Source organism: Trichomycterus rosablanca, chromosome 25, assembly GCF_030014385.1.
Source record: "Trichomycterus rosablanca isolate fTriRos1 chromosome 25, fTriRos1.hap1, whole genome shotgun sequence".
Taxonomy (NCBI): Eukaryota; Metazoa; Chordata; class Actinopteri; order Siluriformes; family Trichomycteridae; genus Trichomycterus; species Trichomycterus rosablanca.
The window spans coordinates 16,449,351-16,465,242 of NC_086012.1; the positions used below are offsets into that span (position 1 = coordinate 16,449,351).

Here is a 15,892-nt window from a genome sequence, read left to right on the forward strand (position 1 = left end):
AAGGATATCTGGAAGCCCTTTTTGTAAATTTCTCTATTTAAAGACGTAATGCCTTTCAAACATACAGGTACAGTCAAATGTTTACATTTATACAGTATATGTAAGATACACATTTAATGTCAGTTTTACTTTCCTGTGACTGAAAGATTGGAACACAAACTTCTTTGTCTAAAAAATAATTGTACTAGATGCACTGGAATAAAAATATACATTAATTCTTTATTAGAATTTAATTACTTATTAGGCTTTAAAATGTCAGTCGAGCAAGCATGGTCTGTGTTTAAATAAAGAAAGAAGCTCCTTCTGCTTTTCGTTGTCTTTGTAATCAGAATCAGGCATCAGAGCTTTGGGCTTTAAGCCTATGGCTATGTAAAGCTTGCTTGACTGTGAACAATATCACCAATATTCCATTAGCTTCAAATTCGTAGCAGATTTGTTTCTGGTAATACTTGATTTACATCCGATCACCCGGACCTTTCCCCAGCAGTTGTAGTCAATAATAAATGTAAATATTACAGAACCTTCTACACCACCAGTATGAGTTACTGAATGTTTGTGTATTTCTGAAATGGAAATTTGAGGACTGTCATCAGCTACATCCATTTTTATATTCAGTCCTTTTGCGAGAATGTAAACTTTTGACACTTTAATAGCAGGTTTAAAGGTGATAGATTCAGCTATTTTTATAGCACGCATGCAGTAACACAAACCGTATTAGACAGAAAAAAGAACTATCGCAATATTTATCAATATTTGGTTAAGGCATTCAACGTAATATTGCAGGTAGAAATAAAGATTGCTGTAGCAGTCCTTTTAGTTTAGTAGCATGATTGGCCTTATAGATATGTAGCATAAAACCTGAAGGTAACCTATACTATTAGCTCAAACTATATCTAACTGTAAAATTGTATTTTAAATGGCTAAATCTTCCAAAATGGCAAATTCTGATTATGTACATCTGGGCTGTTTAGATTTTATATAAGTACAATTGAAGGGAAAAGAGATTCTGAGCATTTTACATATGTGTTCATGTCATGCTGATTAATGAAGTTTTGGTTTTAATTAGGTGTAAACAAAGAACATCGATTTTTAGGTTTATCTTAATTCTCTCTCGTTTTTCCCCTCAATAATTTAGACATGTCCAATTCACCATATCCCTCATGCACAACATCCATGCTGGCTGAGGAGGACTGTAGACTAGCACATGCAGGGTTGATGGCGCTGCTCAAAGCAGGCCAAACCACGTCTTTATGGACCCTGCAGTGTGGACAGTAGGGACAGCTGTACTGAAAATGGATTTCTTTCCACAAAGAAACAGTTAAAGAAACATATAGTTCAATTTATATCACTGATATTATGCTCCTGTTAACAAATAGTGTGGCTAAAACACTTAAGCTTAATAATTAAAAGGGGTGCACTCATACTTTTGGCCATATAGTGTATAATCATTGACATTTTCTGCATTTAGCAGACGTTTTAATTTAAAGCGACTTACAGTACTGTGACAGTATAATGTCTAAGCAGTTGAGGGTTAAGAGCCTTGCTCAAGGGCCCAACAGTGGTAACCTGGCAGTGGTGGGGCTTAAACCAGCGACCTTTCGATTACTAGTCCAGTACCTTACCTGCTAGACTACAACTGCCCATAGGTTTAATATTCTATACTAACTACGTTGATGGTATACGTTGGCGTTTCCGGGGTATTTTTACACATATATAGACTAAAGCAATCTTTTTTTTCTGGAAACTGTGGGTGATTTTGGTTAAAATACCAATTCACACAACATAAACAGTATAGAACCTTCAGATGATCCAACCATATTGTGGAGTGATATGAAGAATTATGATACACATCATGTTTAGTTCATATTTTTCTGATCGTTATGATTTGTTCAGCTTGTCGAGAGTTAGAAAGCTGTCCACATGGTTTAGTGTTGTAAACGGCTGCAGTAGCCAACGATGGACACACGACATGGCACTCTTAGGAAGAGCGGACACCACAAGTAAGACGTGGGCATGCTGTCTATTCCTCGTCTCCCTGCCATCCATCGATGCTGAGAGATTTAAGTGAGGTTCCACACCCCCGAGGACCTAAATGACAGAACGTCTTGGAACGGGGAGAGATCCTTCCTCTTCAGACCCATTCCTGCATGGAGCGCTTGCAGTAAAGTATGTGCCGCTTGGTGTCCTTCCTCTTGACGCGAAACACGGTGTGCAGCAAGACCATGAGGCACAGGGCCAGCACACACGGGATGGCGATGGCCACCGCCTTCTCCGTGCCGCCAGTGCTCTCCGACTTGCGCACGATATCCACGTCGTCGTTCTCGTACTGAGGAGCCTCCTCGTCCTGCGCTACATGCCAGTCCCAGTCGGGGTCGGAGGGCAGCCCGTCACAGCCCATAAAGTCCCGGAGAATAGACCTGGGGTAGCTTGGCTCCACCCGCAGGCGTCTGTTGTTGAACTTCCAGTACTCTTTTCCTTTGTAAAAATATGTGAAGCCTGAGGAAAAAGACATAACAAATTAGGTTTTTTAAAATAGAATAAAGTGGAATTCCAGTTTTGCAGCCATTTGAAAAGCTTTATCAGTCTAAAATGGGAAGAAAATTCACTTTAAATGGCCCTTAGCAAGAATCATTCTTTAAGAGAACAACACTAGGCATTAGTACTCCTAAAAATCATTTTCTTTTAGCTGCTCCCATATTTAGGGGTCGCCACAGTGGATCTGGTCCTCATACCAGTCTTGGCACAGATTTAATGTTGGATGCCCTTCCTGACACAACCTTCCTGTTTCTATTCGGGCTTACATTTAGAGCGCACTGCGAAGTGTACATCCCAACATAAGCCAATCATGTCTATGCAGACATGAGATTCGAACCCTGGGTCCCCAGATCTTAGCTATAAAGGGCTAGTGTATTTTACCGCTGTGCCATCCGATCGCAATGCAGTAAGTATGTATTTAATATTTAATAATAATTTGCAATATACTTTTCTAGCATTTTCTAGATAACATTCTAGAATTCTAACTAGATAACATAAACTTCCGCCAGTAGAGATCTGGCAAGTTAGGTCGACGCCCTGAACGTTTTTCACTATCAGATTATAAAAGTGGGTATAGATGTGTTATTACACTTTAGGTTTTTTCCCACCAAAATTAGGTTATTCCCATTTCTTCATTATTTTCACATAAGTGCTTAAGAGAAAGTGCTCACCATTAGCTTTGTCTACAAAGGCCCCCTGAGGAGAGTCTGGAATGCCCTTCCAAATAGTGATGGGTTTGGGGTAACCCGGATCCATACTTCGGATGTCCTCGTTATACCTCCAGTACCTTAACCAATAAAAAGATTTACAGATGTTTAGTTGCATGTTGTAATATGCAGATGTATGTGGTTGTAAAGCTCAAAATCCAAACATTTAAAGCCGTCAATGGTTGGACTATTTTGTATTTAGAGCAAAGATACTGACGTCTACAGAGTGATAGTGCTGATTTATAACACAACCAGGCTCAGTACACCTACGGCAGCTTTGGAAATAACACAAATAGGTAAACCTTTCAATACATTTATATTATTTAAATGTGAATCAGTCTGAACGCATATTCATTTCTGCACATGTGGATCTGTGTGTACTGTTATTTGTTTACAAAAATGATGTGGATGTTCTTTATCATTTTCCAGTATAAAAGTCAAATTCGACTCATCAGCTTCTCATAACTATACTAAGTATACCAGAAACAGTTCTATTTTTATTGTGAACTGTTTGCTACCGTCTCTGTATAAAATCTACATTTTGAGTGCTGAACTGGTCCTGCTCACAGTGTTCTTCATAACTGCTACTTTATTATGTTATACTGTTTTAAATTAATAAACTACAATGACTTGATATTAAACTTATTTATGTGTTTAGTTATTTGATGGGATACTAGTTGGTTATTGGTTAAATGAAATTGGCAAAAGCTGCATCCCCACATTTATAAAATTCTGCTTACTGGTGCCTTTTGTTTATGATGTAGCTTTGATGTATCTTTGTATGTATGTTAATATTTTGCTAATATTTGAAGTTCCACTATCACTGACCTGTCCCCTTTGAAGAAGTAGGTTTTGGCCACGTCCTCCCACCACACGGCTGTCTCGATGTTCTGAGAGGGCATGCCGTTTCCAAACAGTGAGATGTCCTGAGGGTAGGTGGGCTGCAGAGTCGTGTCCTTAAATACCCAAAACCGGTGGCCTTTAGAAATAAATAAAAATAACACCACATTTTTTGATGTATATAAGACAAACCCCCTCATTTGGAGCTATAACAGCCCCCACTCTTCTGGGACGACTTTACAAAATCTGTGAAAAGACTGTGAGAATTTGTGCCCATTCTGGCAAATTTTATTTGTAAGGTCAGACATTGATGTTGGATAAGATGGCCTGGCTCTCAGCTGACTTTGTTTACTGTACAGACCACTGGAGTTCTTCTTCCCAAACTTAACATACAATGCCTTTTTGGACCTCTGTGTGTGTATAGTGGCAGGTCATGCAGGAATAGGAATGGTCCTTCCCCAATTATTGCATATGATACACCGGTTGCCAATAGGTGTGGTTTAAATACAAGGCTGAAGCAACCAGAATAAAGACTCACCTTTAAAGAAGACGAACTTCCCCTCACTGTTTTCATATACAGCGTCGATCTTCGGCGGCAGGCCTTTCCAGAATTGACTGATCTGCATTGGGTATCCGGGCACCACTGAATTATCCCTCACCCTCCAGAACCACTGGTCCTGATGAAACACAAGCGTTACTCAGCATGATAACATAGCTAGCTAAATACTACTTAGACAGTCCCCATGTTAAAGTAAATAATAAAGCAACCTACAAAAGCAATCAGAGATCAAATTTAAGCTCGGGTCATTTGTACCTTGAAGATAAACAGCTCCTGGCGCAGGATGGCGAGTGTGTTAAAGCCTCCGTCACAGATATTCGGTTTGGAGTTGGGATTGAAGGGTTTGGATTTCTGTGGCGGTCGGTGAGGACGGCTCTGCCGGTCGTGCTTCCGGGGGTCAGGAGGATGCAGGCGAGGAGGCGGGGCCGTGGTGAGCAGTCGGGTTGGCTGAGGGTTCCTATCTGGAGGACCTGGAAGTTTAAATATTTTTTGTGTTATTGTTGTACATTAAAACATAAAACATTTACTATGAATTACAATTTTTAATTGTTTGTGAACTGAGTGAAAATTTTGCCCATTCTTGTTTGATACGAGTCACTCAACAGTCCATGATCACTAGCGTATGATTTTTTCCTTCATGATGCGCCATATACAGTATTTACAGTAGGACACACATCTGCAGGCAGGCCAGTCAAACACACGCACTCAGTTCCTATCAAGCCATGATGTTGGGGTAGTAGAAAACTGTAGCTCAAAACCAGCTGACGAATTGGACATAAAAGACTGATGCACTACCTACCCTAAGGGTTTACACTAAGGGCTGTGAGTCGAAAAAATGGGTCACAGAGGAAAAATAATAATTAATTAATTAAATAAACTTGTACCCACACGCCCCCTTGTGGAGGCTTTATGTTACATCTTGTAAACCACAAAGAGTACGATGCATTGCTTGTGTTGCCTGGGTCGCTTGAAGAAATGGTTTGAAAAACTCTGCCCTAACTGATGCACCAAACTGTGAAACCTGCCAAACCTGCCATACAGTCAAGCACATGCAAATAGAGCATCACAAACGCCGACTTTGCATAGCTCCAACAATAAAATAAATTTTTTATCTTGTTTATATATCTAATAAAATGTGTGTTTTCACAGAGCAGCAAATCATCTCCTTCTAAACAACTATTGTATGTATTTATATATGATTACCGTAGATTTTCTGGATGCCTTGTAGATCATCATGAGGCAGTTTGAAGCTCTCTGTGTCCATGTACTGGTAAAAAGGAGCCATGATTGCAGTGGGGTCGTTGGAATGCTCCAGACCCAAAGCATGGCCCAGCTCATGGACGGCCACCAGAAACAGGTCATTCCCTGTAATACAGGACAAAAACGAGTGAGATAGATACACACACACACATACACACATGCAGAAACACACACACACACACACACACACACACACAAACAGAAGATTATGATAATGGTTAGAAAGTAACTGCAGTAATAAGCCTGCAAGCATTCGGATGAATTATGTATGGAGAAAAACAGAAACATAAACACACTTTTATAATCATACAGAGCAGGAAAATAAACACGCTGCTGTTTAATCCGTGATCCATGCAAATGATTCACTGCGTCTGTATTTATTCATTTATTTGGACACTTTTATTCAAAAACACTTGCAAGACAAACAACAAAAATCCCCTAACCTGCCGTTCTCTCACCATCATGGTTGGGGTTGCCCAGGGTCCATGGTTCATCTAAATCGAAATGCGTGTCGCCCCCTATACCGGGACCTGGGAAGTACGCATGAGCCAGAAAGCCACCCTCTCCATCGAAAGGAGAGCTGTCGCCGTGGAAACCGGAAGCGAAGATGATGGTGATGTCTACGTCGCGTTTGCCGCTCTCCAGCGCGCTGTAGGGCACAGCCTCGAAGTTCAGCGGCGTGACACCCTGCCATACATCGAAGGCTCGCCGGATGGCCTCGTGGGTCTCCCGTGCACCCACTTTAGGCGTCACGTTCTTTATGCTAAACAAACAACAAAGGAACACTTGATATTCTGACTTAAAGGTTTAGCAGAGCGCACATGATCAATCTGATTCTTATATTTAGACTGTGCTTATATAAACGAGTCCCAAATCTGGCCAAAAATATGTGGACACCCCTTATAACCATAAATTGAAAGTGGTTTAGCCACACCCATTACTAAAAGGTGAATACCCCATGTTTAAGAAAACAGGGCACGGTGGCTCAGTGGGTAGCACTGTCGCCTCACAGCAAGAAGGTCCTGGGTTCGATCCCCAGGTGGGGCGGCCCGGGTCCTTTCTGTGCGGAGTTTGCATGTTCTCCCCGTGTCTGCGTGGGTTTCCTACGGGAGCTCCGGTTTCCTCCCACAGTCCAAAAACATGCAGTCAAGTTCTTTGGAGACACTGAATTACCCTATAGGTGAATGGGTGTGTGTGTGTGTGTCTGCCCTGCGATGTACTGGCGCCCCGTCCAGGGTGTTACTGTGTGCCTTGTGCCCATTGAAAAGCTGGGATAGGCTCCAGCACCCCCTCGCGACCCTAATTGGATACGCGGTTAAGACAGTGAGTGAGTGAGTAAACAAAAGCAATCGGTGGTCAAATTTACCCCCTGCACAGATCTCTGACCTCACTTCTATTAAACTTTTTATAGCATCAGTGTGGCCTTACTTACATTTAGTTTAAGTGGACACAATGCCCATAGACACACTCCAAAATGTAATAAAAAGCCTTTCCATAAGAGTAAAAATAATTATTACCTCTATATAAACTGCCCTTGGTTTTGGAACAGGATGCTCAACAAGCTAATGATCAGGCGTCCACATACTTTCGGTCATATAGTGTAAATGATAAGCATTTAAAAAGCCCTGACAGAGACAAATAACCCGCAGTTAATTAGATTCAAATGAAATGGACGGAGTCTGAGCGTGATCAATACTCGCGCAGCTGTTTAACAGGTTCATCGAAACCCGAGGAGCGCGATTACACACCGCACTGCTGCAAAGCTGGACGCTGATTGTTGTTTATTCTCTCTAAATATTTATTCAAACCATTAAAAAAAGTGCAAGGCCTAAACGAGATCAGCAGAAAAGTCAGGGTACAGGAGCGCAGCTCATCACGCTCCATTAGGATGATAAACTGCCTGAGCATTAAAGCAAGACAATTACTCCAGAACAGGAAACTATTTTCTCCTCTCACAGCTGAAGTGAAGTCTAAGAAAAGACGGCTTAGCCCAACTTCACACCTCTGAGTCTTTATCAGCGCCTGACAGACAGGAAGAAGCTGAAAATCTTCTCTGCCTCCTTCATTCACTCCTCTCTCTCCATTCAGAGAGCCGTCAGCGTCCGTCAGCCTCGTCTGCGTCCCGTTTACGTAGGAGGCCCGTCAATTAAAAATAAGCAGATTTGAATAAACCGTTCGTGTTATCGCCCGCCGGAGCCAGACGGTTCGAAATTGAAGTGAGGACAGCGTGAATTTCCTCCGTCATCTTCAGGAATTAAAAAATAAAGTTATTTTCTGCTTGACTGTAACTCCACTGCAGTGTGAAGTATTAGGGAGTCGAAGATTTTGTTACCAATGGTCACTGCCTGGACTGGAACGTCCCCCTGGGTCAGTCTAAGGCTTCACTGCTGGACTCCATCTGGGCCGTGCTTATATCTGGTACCTGCATGCATCCTAAAACTGGATTGTATCCTGGCAAGACTATTTAGTGCATTTTACTTCCAATTTTCCTCCCAGTCTAGTCGTATTTAATTACCCGATTTGTATTTTCGCCTCTACTGCTGCAGACACTTCAGCATTTAGGAGACGCTTTTATCCAAAGTATATTGTCTAAGCAATTGAACGTTAAGGGCCTTGCTCAGGAGCTCAACAGTGGCAACCTGACAGTGGTACCTTTTGATTACTAGTCCGGTACCTTAACCACTAGGCTACAACTGCCCTGCGGCACGGTGGCACTGTCGCCTCACAGCAAGAAGGTCCTGGGTTCCGGCTCCTTTCTGTGTTGAGTTTGCATGTTCTCCCCGTGTCTGTGTGGGTTTCCTCCGAAAACGTGCAAGTGAGGTGAACTGGAGATACAAAATTGTCCATGATGTGTTCGATATAACCTTGTGAACTGATGAATCTCGTGTAACGAGTAGCTACCTATTCTGTCGTGGATGTAACCGAAGGGTGTAAAACATGACGTTAAAATCCAAATAAACAATAAACAAACAACTGCCCTGAGTAGCTAACACACGCCCCCTCTGGCACATGTGCTAATCTCATATAGAGATTCACCTGGGTACCAGGACAGAGAGCAGCCTTGATGCATGACTTTCTTGAGTCGTGATGTTTCAAGATGAGCCTGGTGAGTGTCTTGAAGGGTTACGGGTTACAGAAGACCACACATGGCCACGGCATCATCAGTGATCAAGCCCCTGATGTCATGAGCTGTATGTTTGATGTTATAAGGAATTTTTTTTCTTAAAGTCTGAATGTCTGCATTTATAAACTACTGTAATATAACCTATCAGAAGCAGTTTTGGTTTTCAGATGCGGCTTTTGTATTTTATCTGGCTAAAGTGCATCCCACACCACCTAAAGTGCTTCAGGTAACGAGATTCATATTCGTTTTAATAAAGTCTTGGTGCATTTACACCATCAGTATGTGGATCATTGCTTTCAAGATCTAGCTACTAACTGTGTTAGTTTGCTGCCGTTATGCCAACCTGTATGTGATGTGTGTGCGCTGCCACTTTTGGCCCGTGAGCGCGTAGCGTCGCTTCCGTGACTTTGAACCTGATTTTCCTCTGAGTTGATCTGGGACTCCACATCTGGGCTTCTTCATCCAGCTGCAAAACACACGATGAACAATTCAAACTGTTATACATTTATTAACAATGCAGATAAATGAATATTGTTGAACTTGCTTCAGTTTGTAAACCCCTGATGCAAATGTATAAATGGATTCCTGAATTTGCCCTGTCGGGATACTAACCAAGATTTGTTCCTACCTTGTGCCTAGTGTTTTTGGGTGGGCTTCAGGCCCACTGTGACCCTAACTAATTAAGTGGCTAATAAAAATGAGTAAATAACTCACTTTATAACTCACTAACACTTAATTGCTGTATGGAACGGCAGCCTGTCTATGGATCCGGACCTACTGTGACACTGATCAGGATGAATGAATATTTTTGTGTTTATTATGGACGTACTTACTCTATAGTGCTCTGGTCTAAAGTGCCCGTGATGTTGAGGCCGTATTGGCGCTGCATGGCAGCTATGGCTGACTGCACGGTCTGAGCCGAGTACAGGACGGCCATGTTGGGTTCGGTGGTCTGTAGGTAGCCTAACCTCTTTAACCAATCCTGGAAAAGAGAAGGAAAAAACAGAAGGAAAATGTTAACGCAAACGTTCACTTCTCAAACTGATACTCACTGCTACAATTTTTTATTTGTATTTACGTTTGAAGAAAAGCGCATGCAAGCTCAGACAATGACCTAAAGCATACATCCAAAACAAAACTGAAGTCTCTGTGTGTCACTGAGTGTCCCAGGCAAAGCCAAGATCTAATCCACATCAAGCGTGTGTGAAGAGACCTGAAGATGGCTGTTCACAGACACTCATCATACAATCTGACCAGCATGACAGAGATGCTATTAAGAACAGGATAAACTGCCCAAATCCAGGCGTGAAAAGCTTGTTTAGATGTACCCAAAAGTGCTCGCTGCTGTAACTGCTGCCATAAAGTCTCTCGTGAAAAAGAGATTTCAGGTTTAATTTTTTAATAACAATAAATAAAACATAATTTACTGTTTCATTATGGAAGTGAAGTGTGTTCACAACACGAAACGTGTTCAGAAAAATCAAAGCCAGAGAATTCACAGTAGATACACAGACAGACAGATAGGCTGCCTGATCAATAACGTCAGATCAATAAAAAAATTGCTACAAAACACAAAACGAGGCGCAATATTTCCAATGCTTGACGTGTCGTATCGATCCGAGTTGTTTTCCACCGAGTCCCGATTCCCTCGGGTTGTGATTAAACTGCACAGAGTCGAGCGGCTCAGACGTCTCTGATCTTCTATAAATAGCTGCACGTCCAGCGAGCTGTCAATTGCAGTTTAGATCTGAAATGTACTGACGTGCCAAAACAAGATTTGTTTTTCTTCTTTCAAGGAGCAGATTTTTCAAATTGTTATTTAAATCTTCCTGCTGAGTCGAAGGAATCAGAAGGTCTGAATAAAGTGAGAATGGAACCGAGTGATTATCAAGCTGTAAACCGAAGATCGGCAAATTTAATTATGATTTTTTAAATCATTTTCCTAGGTAGCACTCTCGCCTTACAGCAAGATGGTCCTGGGTTAGTTTTCCAGGTGAAGAGCTCTGGGTGCTTTCTGTGTGGAGTTTGCATGTTCTTCATGTGTCCGTATCAGTCCAAAAACATGCAGTCATGCTAACTGGAGATACTAAAATTGCCCTAAGTGTGACTGTGTTTGTGTAAGATAGATAGATAGATAGATAGATGGATGAATGGATGAACGGACGGACGGACAGACAGACAGATAGGTGAATAGACAGACAGATAGACAGACAGACAGACAGATAGATAGACGGATGAATGGATGGATGGATGATAGATACAGTAGATAGATAGACAGACAAACAGACAGACAGATAGATAGATAGATAGACGGATGAATGGATGGATGGATGGATGATAGATAGATAGATAGACGGACGGACAGACGGACGGACGGATAGATAGATAGATATATAGATAGATAGATGGACGTATGGACAAATAGATAGATAGACAGACAGACAGACAGATAGATAGGTGTGTGTGTTTGCCCTGTGATGGACTGGCGACCCTGACCAGGGTAAAGTGGTGGTAAACAGACAATGAATGAAGTCGAGTTTGAGCCCTAAAAAATCTAAAATATGTTTATCATGGCAGTTTTGCTCCAAACTCTAGAATGTCATTATTTCTGCCTAAATCTGTGTTTCTTACATTATGTCCTTTTCCTCTGTCAAGTTTCTTTCATTTAAATAAGCATACTGGATTCTAATTTCATACACGATTCTGTAAACGACGTCCTGCATTTTAATGACATTCTTAACATTAAATTCCCCACATGGCTCATAAATATGAGACAACATGGAGCGAGCTTTTCATCAGCAGTACTTTTGTCCTTGGCATCAAGAACAAACTGTACAATGACAACTGGCTACAGAGTCACATATCCAGGTGAGCACTGTTCTATCAGTGATTCTTTGCATGTCCTCATTTCCTCTTTTCTTCTCAATCTAGTCATATCCGATTCCCCAACTATAAGCTCTCTCTGTCTCTCAGATGCGACAGATTACAACTCCTCGCACCCTCACTGCTTCCAACCAAAATATTAAAGTGCAGAAACTTGAAGAAAAAGTGAAGATCCCTCATATATAAAATCAGTTATATAAACCTCCAACATTTTGGCAACAATTTGAGGATGGTTCTTTTCTGTTTCAGGATGACTGTGGCCATTTGCATAAAGCCAGGTCCAAAAATACATAGTTTGATGAGCTTGATGAGAAACTTTAGTGGCCTGCACAAAGCCCTTTCTCCAACAACCACCTTTGGGACGAATTGGAATGTCTATCGCAAACCAGACCTTTGTGTCCGATGTCAGTGTCTGACCACAAAACTGCTGTGTTGAATTTTGAACTGACTGGGCACAAGATCTTACAGACAGACTCTAATGGACCCACAGCCATTACAGGCTGGTGTAGATGCCCGACAGTACCAGTTCTGTTAATCGGCACTTCAAGGACGGTCTCTGCACCTCATTAAGCATTATTATGCTTCAGCTGAAGAGTTTCTTCTCTTTTTTTCCCCAGACAAACTGTCAGCTCACTGCTGGCTTCTCATTTTATCAGCACTTTTTTACACTTGGAGGCCGTCATGCTGGGATCGGACCTGCCCGGCTTTTTCACTGGCACTTATGTCAGCATTCTTAATCTTTTTTTCCAGGAAACTGCAGCACCTTTTGGCCTTTTTACCATCACAAGAAAAGTGCTGTGGAGGTGAGCTGCCTCAGGGATGCTGTAGCACCATTGCTGTATGTGGACCCAAAAGCAATTATGTACAGGGTTTATGCTTCAGCTCATGGACTTATGTCTTATATCTAAGGTACACTGCATGTGTCTCTTAAGGCAACAAAAAACAATCCTATATCTTGTTTACCAGATGAGTCTTATTAAAATACATAGACATGACACACAATCCTTTCTAGGAAATACTGGTTTAAAAATATAAAAACAAAACAATGATTATGCTTTATCAACACTGTAGCTGTTCATTTGAATTGCTTGTTTTCTGCTGATCAAAGCGCTTGTACTGACGTCTTGAAACCTCATCACACACTTTGACCCACAAAAATATGGGACATAAGAAGCAGGAGGATTATATAACCCACAGATTCATAATTATTCATGTGCTGCATTATACTGTAGCTGCACCACTGGGACCGAGACACGAATAACAACTCTTTTTCTATAAACGTTCAGCTATAAATTGGTGGGCAGCATTTGTCTTTAAAGGTCTGTTTGTACCAGCCTACAGTACAGTATAGCAACAGAAGTGTGAATGAAGCTCTGAGCCAATAATAGAGCTGTCACATCACAACACCCAGCCTCCACCTCCTCATCCCACCCACTACAACCTGACTGTGCTTTAACCATACACAGCCATGATTATACCAAACAAAGAGACCAGAAAAACAAGGATAGGGTAGGATGGAATATGATCAAATAGAATAGCATAAGAAGAAAATGAAATATTGAATAAGACATAGTTGGTTAAGTTGGAACAGAAAAAGAAAGGATACAGAGCGGTAGGTTAGGGTGGGAGAGGAAAGATAGAATAGGGTCACCTGGGATAGTACACAAAAAGGTAGAATATGATTTTGATCAGTTACTACAAAGACTTTGTAGTAACAATGTACGATGTAAGGAAATGAAATGAACATAGTAAACTAAACCTGAACATAGTAGCTATAGTAAAATAATAGAATAGAAGAAAATAGATGTAACGCTTCTAATATTAGATCCCATCAAATCTCTGAATCTGAGCAGGGTTCGATTAGTGCTTGGATAAGGTAGAACTGAACAGAACGTCCTGTCAGCTGCTAAGAATTCTATAAGCCCGTTCTATAAGCCTGTTGATGTAAAAAATAGAAAAATAAAAACAGTCTAGAATAATACAATATAAAGAAATAACAGACAACTATACTAAAGATAAAAAACCAGAATCGATGGAACTAGAATAGAATAAAATGGTGCAAATATTTAATCAGATATTTAATCTTATATCACGAACAGCATGAGAGAGAAACACTAAGATGTAAGACAAGAAAATGAAATAGAATAGATTAAACAAAAATAAGTAAAGCGTAAGATTAAAGAGGATAAAAATAATAAATACATGGTTGAGTACATATTTAATAACAGTGTAACTAAAACTAATAAACTTAGTATTACAGAAAGGAACAGAAGAGGAGATTGCAACACATCAAGTGTAGAAAACTAGCATTAATGACATAAAACCAACATATTATGAAATAAAGATAATAGCAGATGGCAGCGCAAACAATAAAAGACTTAAATAAGCTTTAAACTACTGTTAATATTCTCTAAAAGAATAGAACAGAGAAGCAGAAAAGCTACATGGAGTAGAATATATATACCTGTACATTTCAACATAACATTGGCTTATTATATTATATCTGCAGTGAAATATAGAATCACATGGACCAGAATATATTACAATTCCAATAAAATGTAATCTAATAAACTAAAAGGGACGACACGTTGGCACGGTGGGTAGCACCTCATTGCAAGAAGGGCCTGTGTTCAATTCCCTGGCTAGGCGGCCATGATACTTTTTGTGTGGGGTCTTTGCGTGTTCTCCCTGTGTCTGTGTGGGTTTCCTCTGGGTGCTCCGGTTTCCTGTCAGGTTAATTGAAGATACTAAAACTGCCCTAAGTGTGAGTTTGTGTGTGCGATGGACTAGTGACCTGTCTGAGGTGTTTTTTTGCCTTTTGCCCAGTGAATCGAACCCACCATGACCCTTAACAAAATAGTGTGGTAAAGCAGACAACGAATAAATAATAAAGTAAAATACAACAGAATTGAGTGGAATATGACAAACAAAGTAAAGTATAGGACTGAGGCTAAATAGAATAGAATGGAATAATGTTTTTATTAGGATTTTAATGTCAAACACAGTCATGGACAATTTTGTATCCCCAATTCACCTGACTGCATGTCTTTGGACTGTGGGAGGAAACTGGTGCTTCCGGAGGAAACACACACAGACACGGGGAGAACATGCAAACTACACACAGAAAGGACCCTTATTGCCACACCTGGGGATCGAACCCAGGACCTTCTTGCTGTGAGGCGACAGTGCTACCCATCGAACCACCCTGAACGGAATAACAAAACAACACTGAAAAATAACAGATGGGAATGTTGTGATATCAGCAAATAGAACTAGTCTAGAATTGAATAGAATTATTATAATTGTACAAAATGCAAACAAGCAGCAGCAAACAGCTGAACAGAGCAGAATGTCACCTGATCTTGATGCCATTATTATAAATCCAGCATAAACACAATGAAATGAATCAATAGGACTGAAAAGCGGAGCAGCAGATGTGAGGTGACTGCAGGCCGGGCTCCATCATGCACTCACCTCAACGCCGAATGTCTCCTCCCAGGCTGAACATCTCATCCACCAGCTGGCCTGCAGCCATAACAGAGCCGCGTACACACACGCCACTGCAGTGCTCATGACTCCGGTTCCTTCAGTTTCGATCCTACATCAAGGGCGACTCGCCTGGACCAGGATGCAGAAACCAGGACGCGACAGAAAAGCATCCGCAGACCGGACCATCCGCACGCTTGACCACATCTTTTATTTTAGCTCGACGATTGACCCTTCCAGGCTGTCCGTTCTGGCGCATCTTTTCTGCTTTTATCCATCGTCCAGCATGGCGAGCAGGGAGGTTCGGATCCAGCATCCAGCATCAGCAGCCGCGTCCCATGGTATGTGCAGATGTGAGATCTGCGCATGCGCTCTGACTGCCGCTCTGGTTCTACATGTCAATTCATAAATAATGTGTGACACACACTCAGCACACAATCCCCGAGCAGTGCTCATCTAAAATTAACACCTAGTGTTTATACAGCTCAGATGCAGAAG

At 41.3% G+C, this 15,892-nt stretch overlaps 1 protein-coding gene across 2 annotated transcripts; it reads right to left on the reverse strand.

Moving 5' to 3' along the window:
- Positions 1–1,935: 1,935 nt before the first annotated feature.
- Positions 1,936–15,521, reverse strand: mmp16b (matrix metallopeptidase 16b (membrane-inserted)). 2 transcript variants are annotated; one of them, XM_062988097.1, is made up of 10 exons: positions 15,383–15,521; positions 9,859–10,007; positions 9,369–9,491; positions 6,360–6,664; positions 5,845–6,006; positions 4,897–5,111; positions 4,621–4,759; positions 4,071–4,221; positions 3,207–3,322; positions 1,936–2,496 (listed from the first exon to the last, which is right to left on the reverse strand). In XM_062988097.1, the coding sequence occupies exons 1-10, from the start codon at positions 15,479–15,481 to the stop codon at positions 2,132–2,134; spliced, it is 1,824 nt and encodes a 607-aa protein (XP_062844167.1). In that variant the 5' UTR covers positions 15,482–15,521; the 3' UTR covers positions 1,936–2,131. The 2 variants fall into 2 exon arrangements, with proteins under 2 accessions (XP_062844167.1, XP_062844166.1); XM_062988096.1 differs by having other exon boundaries at positions 6,345–6,664.
- Between the last annotated feature and the right edge of the window lie 371 nt (positions 15,522–15,892).